Consider the following 9,560-nt stretch of genomic DNA (forward strand, 5'->3'; position numbering starts at 1 on the left):
TGCTTTCATAAACGTCCATCTTCTTGGCAGAATGGATCCATTGATTACTGGGAAACTCTTGCTCTGGTTCTAATATGTTAAGTCATCATCACTCATTCTAAGTAACACAAGTACTCTCTTAACTTTTGCAAACTAAACTTTCTTGTGAAAAGTATTTGATATTGATATCATAATACCATTACTAAATTCTACATTAAATTCCCAAGGGACATTAACAAACCCTCTTTTTGAATTTCACATTTTCAAATAGTCAATGTTTATTTCTGAATAACATACACATTAAGCCTAGGAATGAACCAAAAGGTAAAGATTCAATGGAGCTTTGAAAGCCTGGGTTATTAAAGGCCTTCTCCATGACAGAAGATAAGGCTATAAACTCAGCAGTTGTTGTTATGAACATCTCGGCACTTCAAGACCTTGAGAAAGTTGTCAACTTTATGTGTATCCCTGCGCACGCAGCGGCCCAGAGTGTACAAAGCGATGTTCCGAGTGTCTTCATCAGACGACTGCAAATCTGACCATCCATCCCAGGAACTGTTTTCAATTTCAACAGCTCCAGGCTGAATCTAAACATAGAAATGAGAGGGATTATTTACAAATATCATTAATTGGTAGCAATACTTTCTTGTACATGAATATATATCTCCCAGAAATGAAGTATTGAAAAATTCACTTTTTATTATACAAATCAATTCTTTCACATAGGTGATAAGCAAAGGAATGTGAAGGGTAAGTGGGCTTACCCTGCTGAGTATGATCTTTAATCCCTCCAGAAGGCCTAGAATTCGTTCCTCCAACTCCTTGGTTCTTGAGATCATCACATCAGATGCACCCGGAAGCCCAGCCACTACATTTGCCATGTGCTTCACGGGATCTCCCCAGGCTTGTAGAATACTGATGGTAACTTTCAGAAGGTCTTCCGACTAAATGATCATGAAGAGGATTTCAGGGTTAACACATGTGGTGACTGACTGAAGGTCATGAGCTTGAGTATTGAATTATTATTAATAGGAGTATAGAAACCCTTCTTAGCATGTGATGTGTATTCTAGAAATAATATTCTATCAGAGAATTACAATTTTTTTTTAAATGGAATTGATTTTCCTTAACCATGATTTCTGAGAAATGTGAAACTGATCACGTTTTGTTTTCACTGTGAGTTCTACCAACTGAAGTCCAGGTGAGCCTCAATTCTTTATGGTCTTATTAATACCACATAATAGAGAACCTTTTGAGGGATTAAATGAATCCATGACAATGGACTGCTTTTGGGGGCTTCACTATAAGAAGATCTGATGAAATGTTGATCACTTTCTGTACCTTTTCATCCTTCAATTGCCAATATTATACTCACATTTTGTCTATGAGAGAAGTTTGTGTATGTTACTAGTTCTGTTAAGGAATATGAAGAAGAAATACACTACATGTGTAAGAGGCATACACATAATAAATTTTGTGTAAATCATATTCAGAAGTTTTAAGACAAAGATTAGAATCAACTGTGAATTTCAAACTCATATTAAAGCTTACTAGATAATATTAAGGATAAATCCACAGACAATATGTTTTTAAGAAATGGTGCTCCAGGAGATCAATTTGTTAAGCTGCTAGAGAGAAATTATCAACTATATGATGTCATTGTCTGTTTGTTGCTTCTTCTTCCCTTCTCTAGACTCCGGGACTGTCACATGTGCTATGGCCTCAGTAATCACACACAGCGGACCTACCTTGTATAAATCATCACTTGTTTGGGTCACAATCAGGGAGGAAACCTACTTTTGTTTGGTGGACTTGTTCTCTGTTTTCTGGCGTAGGGATAGCAGCAGTGTGGCATGTGCTTATCATCCGGCTCTGTTTCCAAACACTCCTACCAAACTTCATATTCTGGAAGAAATTGAAAGGTCTTATTTCTTAGCGTTAAACATTGAACAAATTCATTTATAACCACATCAGTAACAGATTTTATAGCTGTAAATGTCTTAGCAAATAATAAATATATAGAAATTGAAACAGAGGAATTAAAAGAAGAGTGCCTACATTTTCTGTCCATGGGAGAATCAATCTAATGTTTTACCCACCAATATTCCTCCTCTCTTTGTTATTCTATTGTCATTTTGCCCTTCCTAAATGGTATTGTTTAAAAAGAGCACTGAGTAACACACATACTGTAAAACACCAAACGTTTAAGCATCACTTTTTCTATTTATGGAGAAGAATGTCATACAATAACACATGTGTGTTCATAATTATATTACAATTGACACCCAGTAGTCCATTTCCTTTAACCAAATATTGTAATATATGTATTTACTTTAAGCATCCATTTAAGTTATAAAAGTAGTATGCAATTATATTGGTGGTGCCAACAGGAATCATAAAATCTTGACATATTCTAAAGAAATACTTATCAGTGAGTGAATGAAGAATTAAAATACATCTATCTACATATATCATATTTATATATACATATATTAGTCAATTAAAGATTTTATTTACTTAAGGAATTTATTATCTATAGTGTATTTTTAATACTAGTAATCATTAAATTTGTAAAAGTTTAATTAATGTCTAGGAATATTGTACATTTAAGAAACTATGGATATGGATTTTAGAATGAAAGAAATGCTCATGAGTGAAAATCACAAGGGTGAGGTATATTCATCATAATTCTGAAAATATATGCTCCGTATTCCAGTCTAGCACTGAATTCATTTTTTTCTACTATTGACTTGCCCTAGTCAAATCTAACATATTCATTTTTTGAAAACCAGCCTGTACTTTGCCCTGAGACTCTCATCCCTGGAAGTTGGAAACCAACTATTTTTTTTATTGATTTTTATTGAGCTCTACCTTTTTCTGGTTCCCCTCCCTGCCTCTCCCCTCCCCTTCAACCCTCCCCCAAAGTCCCCATGCTCCCAATTTACTCAGGAGATCTTGTCTTTTTCTACTTCCCATGTAGATTAGATATGTAAGTCTCTCTTAGTGCCCTTATTGTTGTCTAAACTCTCTGGGATTGTGATTTGTGGGCTGGTTTTCTTTGCTTCATGTTTAAAAACAGAGTATGAGTGAGTACATGTGATAACTGTCTTTCTGTGTCTGGGTTACCTCACTCAAAATGATGTTTTCTAGCTCCACCCATTTTCTTGCAAAATTCAAGATGTTGTTATTTTTCTCTGCTGTGTAGTGCTCCATTGTGTAATGTACCAGATTTTCCTTATCGATTCTTTGGTCAAGGGGCATTTAGAAAAACAACAATTCTAAGCATGTGGGGTGTTCTCACTAGCTATTTCTTTCTGTTTAACACGGTTTCCTGTAGTTTAGTTCAAATCTACTCACGCAATTAATTACAAAACAATTCTTCTATGCCAGATATCTAAAGAGTGCAAAGTGAAAGTACCCGTGAAGGTAAGACCCCTTCACAAAAGACAGGAGTTCAAAGGGATCCATGTATTTTGTACTTTATATCTAATGAAGTTTCTTGAAAAAAAAAACATTGTTAAAAATTGCACAGTTACTACATCTTTTACAAATTTAAGTTTTCATGAATCATCCAATTGTCTCTTGCTCATGTTTTATGTCAACTGAAATTTTTAATCTTTTAATATTAAAATTTTTAATGAAATATTTACTATTTCACCATTACATATATAGTGTTTGAAACGTTATTCATAATAGGTTACTCTTTCATTAGTTGAGTGTTCTGATTGTCCCTTCAGAGAAGATCCAGTACTTACAAAGTCAGTGAAGACTTTTGAGGCCAGATCATGGGTGTAGTGAGATAGTTCAACCACACGTTGGTATAGGCTTCCAGTGGACAAACGGGAAGTTGGTGAGGAGGACACATGCTCCCAAAGAAGCAGATTTGACGTTGTCAGCAGAAGTAGTGTCCCAGCTAGAAAAAGAAATGAAAATGAGAAGATGCACTCAATGGAGAACATATTAGTGACACTGTATAGACTGCACAGTCTGTTCTGAGGTCTCTGTGCTACAATACTTGGGTTTACATACATGAAATCTGGGATAAGTAGTCCAAAGTAGAAACTCAGGTGAACAATAATGCTTCCCAAAACCTCAGATTGTGAGGTAGGAGAATCACCTTGGCTTTTGCTTGCCCCCATAGAGTTTCCAAAATTTGCAAACATTTTGAGATAAAATTAGTTTTGAGACAGAGATTTTAAGCCATTTTTTTAAATATTTTTAAGGTTTGGTAATTTGTGTTAATTTTCCATCTCATTAAAGTTAATTTTCATGCAAATATCTCTTGAATATTAAGATGACTTTTTAAAACAAATGTGTTTTTCTCTTCACCATTTCTTTGCATGTAACAAATTGGTAAAGTCACAAACCTACTCTCTTTGTTTAAATGATGTGCCAAAATCTGACTGTTCCTCAGGTGGACTTTTTTGAGGAGAAAAACATCCAAACCCTGACAACCCATAATTTACTATCTCCTTCTGTGACTGACCCTAGTATGCCATTGAGCTTGTGTTTTCAAAAAAAGTCCAACTTCTCAATTTCAGCTATTTTGTCATTTTTGTACTATTTTTTTGTTTTAGAAAGTGTGCTGTGCAGTGGATGATTGGTAAAAGTGCCCATCAGAAGCCAGTAACGCTCTTTACTGTTATTGCTATGTCAAGAAAATAAGAATAAACTAAGTTAAAGTGATATATAAGAATAAGCTTGGCATACACTTTTACAGAAGAATTCCCTAAGAGAACCATTGATCTCCAGGTTAATTCAGCAACTGGTTTTACAAATTAATTTTCAGCACATTGTTGACCTGATGCCAGGTGAGTAATAAAATGCATCAGTTTCCCAAATATTACAACACCAATAACTCCAAAGAATGTATTCTACCAGAACCCATTTTCACAAAATAATACGCTAAGAGAGTAGAGAAACATTAAAGAATTACTACTTACAGAAGGACAGTTGAGCCAGTGACAGCTGCATCTCTGAGAAGATCTGCTGCAGTGTAGACTACAGCACCAGAAAGCTTCTGCACCTGAATGCTGTCTTCTCGCAATTCACCTCCTCTTATATATACTAACAGAATCTCCCTACTTATGACCATTTAAGTCTAAGTGCAGAAGGAAGCAGTGTCTTTTGACTAGGTAAAAGTTTCAAGATTCTATCCACGTAAGAAGTATTGAAATAATCCTTACTCTTGCCACAGTTCTGTCTCTGTATGTATTGTTTTTGCTTTTGGCCAAAATGTTCAGGGTTCAAATTATTTTGGAAATCACAAATGTCATCTCAGTTCATTAATGACGCAGAGTCATGTCATGGAGGAAAATATCCTTATTTCCTCTTATTTTTCTCTAGATCAGAGTTGTATATTCTTTCTGTCATGTCATCTATTAAGTTCCACAAAATTTGCAGGTGGTGACAAATGCCCTCCCTCAGTTATCTTTGAAGTTTTGGGCCAGCATGCCCTAGAAACAGTTAATTATTCCCACCATTTTATTAAAACATGAATTTATTGATGTATCCTCCAAACTCAAACGACTTTCTTCTCACAGAGTAGATACTTCCTCAGTGTTAAGTAAGCAGAAACACAAATGTTCAAAGGGCACTTTTAATCCTTTCAGTTAACTTGAAAGTCTTGGTGGGATGCTTAGCTAATATGATTGGTACTTTCTACTCAATCTTTAATTTCATTTTGCTACCTTTTCTCGTGGTTTTAAAATAACAAGCCATGAAGAGGATAGCATTATATCATGAAAAGTTTGCATACAGTGAGTGACCAGCTTCAGGACAATGTATAATGCTCTTGATGTTGAGAATTATAAGTACCCAGAACTGTTGTATCAAGGTACAATAGAGGAAGAAGAAATCTCATGTCTTAACAAGAATGGAGAATTGGAGCAGATCAACTTAGCCGGGGTGAGAAACTGTATTATGTTTTGCTATCCATACTCAGTTGCCCGAGACCTCTATGCTGTGCTGCTATCTGGTATAGCGCTGATAAAATAGAATCAGTTGAACTGTCACACGCAGATCATTAAGGTAGTTAGTAAAACCCATGGCCATTTCTGTTCTGCTATACTTATTGCCCCAATAACTACCTTATGGATTCTGATAGGTTCTAGCTGGTTTTGGTAGGATTAGGCTCTTTATTGTCCAAGATTTCAGCTCAAATTGACCAAGGATGAATCAGCAATTTCAACTTACCGTGTTCCCATTTCTCCCAGTAAGACAAGTCCAACGTAGAGTTCAAATTCAAGGTTATCTCTCACCATATGATGTCAGTGTATCTCATTCACCTTTAGTGTACTGACGTCAAAGGGGAAAGTGCACAGAGATGCAGAACTAACCTGGAATAGCCTTTTTAGTCTCAACACAAATCCCTTATGATTTGTCTTCCAGTGACTCCTTTTATGAACCTTTTCCTTTTTTCTTGTCATCTTCTTTGCTTTTACTTAACAAATCCCAAAACTTCTCCTACAATCCCCATCATCTTGCTTGTGTTCCGGTGTGGGTGAATATTTTCTGAGCACAGATAGTGTGCCACACCTGTTGTTTAACTGATCCTCCGCTGATTTTTTCACTGACATATTTTAATGTATCTATCAGCAATGCAGCAGTGAGGTTGGATAACCGACATTCAAGAAGAGATAAGAAATTTTTATTATCTCCCTATTAAGGACTGAACTCTACAAATCCAGGATGGGTCAATTTTCTACATCCCACATTTTTTTCCCTACAATAGCAAACAGGAACAACCCTAATCTCACAGCATTTGTCCCCAGAAAGTGTCAGTTAATCTTATTCAGAGTTTCATTTTGGTATGACCTATAATGTACACTGTATATTTTATAATATGTTGGGTGTCTGGAGATAAGGGTGGAAGAAGAAAATCATAAACTCTTCTATAAATTAAGTCAACTGGCCTCTGTGGTGGAATTATAGGACATTTAGGCCTTCATTGTGTCAGAGAGGGTTTGGTGCTGGTAAGTTTTCCCAGGTGCTATGATAAAGGCAGAGACTGGATGAAGAGGTCAAAAGACGTAGAGATCTCCTTTTTTTGATACAGTTTCTATTATTTTTAATATCTTTTGATATGCATGTGTTTTATCTTTACTTTCTCATTTATAATGTCAAAACCATGTGGGCTCATCTGAATTCAGTTGTCTGTTATGGAAGTTAGAAAGCTAAACCTTTGTTGTAACAGTTTCCTCTGAGATTAAACCTCCCACCTTGGAGGGAAGCTTCTTATGATGTCAGATGTTAAAATGGAAGCAGGTGAAACAAGATGGGTTTTAATGGGAAAGAAAACATCTCCCCATTCTGCAGGAGAACTCGTTATGTTCAGGAAATAAATATTCAAGGGCTTCCAAACTTGAACCTGGCCAAATTAATTAGGAACCTCTTTCCAAACGTGCATACACTGTGAGAAATGCTGAGGAATACTCTCTGACACAATGAACTTCCTAAATGGCTGTCAGAACCCCTGCAATGCCTGGAAGAAACAATGTTGTTTGGTAGTAAGAGGCTCACATGAGCTGAATTGCTTGGGAAAGAATAACAGAAGTTAGTTGAGGTCCCTGGAAGAATTGGAGGCCAAAGAGGCTGCCTAGAAAGGTGACTCTCCAACCAGTTCATACCCTGCAAACTGCAAAGTGTGCTCCAGCAGATTGCCAGGTTTCTTGAACTGTGAGCGATGGATGGATGGGGTTTGAATGATGTGTGGATATTTCCGAGTTTGTGTTCTAGATTTAAACTGGAGTATATCACAAACTAATCTAGATAAATTGTTAGATATGTTGTTTTCCAAGTTTGTCTATTGGCTTTCTGTCCAGCCCCTAGAACTCTACCTAAAGAGAGTCAGATTCTTACACCTCTATTAGCATTTATAGGCATGTCACAACACTGCTTAATTTTTATAAAAAAGCAAAAGAAATTTTGACAAATTGTCAGTTTGAATTTGACATTTATAAAGGGTCATTTTTATAAGAAGACAGACATTATAGCCACGCATGTACACGAAAGGTAAACATTAGAAGTCTTGAAATCTGTTTGATCCAGGATCATCTCAGTGGCAAATGCAATGGATATGAAATTACCTGTTGCTGTCATGGACAGTTTGGCACTTTAGTACAAAAAGACAGGTAGAAACCTTCTGTGTACACCTGAGCAGACACTGGAGGAGGTTATAAAGAGATATAGGGTGAATGTCTTCCTTGGGTGATTTCAAATTGGCCTGTCCCAACCAAGCAGAACAATAATCTTCTTCAGTTTCATGTTGAACATAAACATCAAAAATACAGTTATTATTTATATTATTAATCCCTATTAGTTATTATTTTCTTGTGTGTTTCTGTGTGTGTCTTGGTATACATTTGTCTATACATGAATGAATGTGACTTGCAAGGGTTAGCCTGTCCGAGCATTTAGGGATCAAAGGTCAAGCTTATGAAAGTTCTTCTAGTGACTACTTTCTATTTTTTAAAAAATATTTATTTATTTATTTATTATGTATACAATATTTTGTCCTTGTGTATGCCTGAAGGCTAGAAAAGGGCACCAGACCTCATTACAGATGGTTGTGAGCCACCATGTGGTTGCTGGGAATTGAACTCAGAACCTTTGGAAGAGCAGAAAATGCTCTTAATCACTGAGTCATCTCTCCAGTATTAAAAAATTTACATATAAAATGTTTTAATTATTTGCTATGTTTGAGATTATGTTATAATTATTTCATTTTACCTCTTCTTTTTTTCTTTTTTTGGATTTTTCGAGACAGGGTATCTCCGTAGCTTTTGGTTCCTGTCCTGGAATTAGCTCTTGTAGACCAGGCTGGCCTCGAACTCACAGAGATTGGCCTGTCTCTGCCTCCCAAGTGCTGGGATTAAAGGTGTGCGCCACCACCGCCCGGTTCACCTTTTCTTTTCTTTCCTCAAAACCTTACTATAAACTTCTCCTTGATCTCTTTCAAATACATTCACTTTTTTCATCAATTGTTGTTATATGCATAGTTGTGACATACTGTATATTTTATATGATTATATTCTTTCCTCCTTCTAACTTCACCTAGATCCTTCCACATTCTTGTTCATCCAATTGAATGTTAATGCTCTTTCTCTAAAAACCATCAGTAAATGAAACTAAACCTTTCCAATGTGGAAACAAAGACAAATTTGATGAGACAAACAATGCAAAACAACATAAACACAATATACACACATACACAAATATACATACAGAGTCTGTTTTGTATTGGTTTACCACTCCAGGGCAGGAGTCCTGGAGTGTGGTTGACACATCTTTTCTTATAAAAAAAAAAACGAAAAACAAAACCTCACCACATCTGCTTATGTCTACCTCACTAGTCCTGGAATTGAAATTAGAAGCAACTGTATCTTTTTTTTTATATGGATTTTGGGGTAATTCAGGTCCTCACATTTAGAAGCAAGGCACTTACAGACTGAACCTTCTCCCCGGAATCAGTGAGGATTTCTTTCTAGATTTCAAATGAAGTTTGGATTGGATAGACAATGGGTCAGTGGTTAAGAGCATTGATTGTTCTTCCAAAGAACCAGAGTTCAAATCCCAACACC

General features: G+C 36.0%; 1 protein-coding gene across 1 annotated transcript; it reads right to left on the reverse strand.

Moving 5' to 3' along the window:
- Nucleotides 1–377: 377 nt before the first annotated feature.
- Nucleotides 378–4,953, reverse strand: LOC121434177 (prolactin-3B1-like). Its single transcript, XM_041633028.1, has 5 exons — nucleotides 4,923–4,953; nucleotides 3,735–3,892; nucleotides 1,777–1,884; nucleotides 744–923; nucleotides 378–566 (listed from the first exon to the last, which is right to left on the reverse strand). Exons 1-5 carry the CDS (start codon nucleotides 4,951–4,953, stop codon nucleotides 378–380), a joined length of 666 nt encoding a protein of 221 aa, XP_041488962.1.
- Nucleotides 4,954–9,560: the final 4,607 nt, after the last annotated feature.

This window comes from Microtus oregoni, unplaced genomic scaffold, assembly GCF_018167655.1.
Source record: "Microtus oregoni isolate MIOR12 unplaced genomic scaffold, Mior012 000042F_ref0000377, whole genome shotgun sequence".
NCBI lineage: Eukaryota > Metazoa > Chordata > Mammalia > Rodentia > Cricetidae > Microtus > Microtus oregoni.

Excerpts from the sequence above, each read along its gene's own strand:
- LOC121434177 (XM_041633028.1), bottom strand. The coding sequence starts at position 4,953 with ATGCAGCTGTCACTGGCTCAACTGTCCTTCT. Across the intron at positions 924-1,776 it reads AACAAGTCCACCAAACAAAA|TCGGAAGACCTTCTGAAAGT; the intron begins GTAGGTTTCCTC and ends ATGATCATTTAG. Across the intron at positions 567-743 it reads TAAAGATCATACTCAGCAGG|ATTCAGCCTGGAGCTGTTGA; the intron begins GTAAGCCCACTT and ends TTCTATGTTTAG.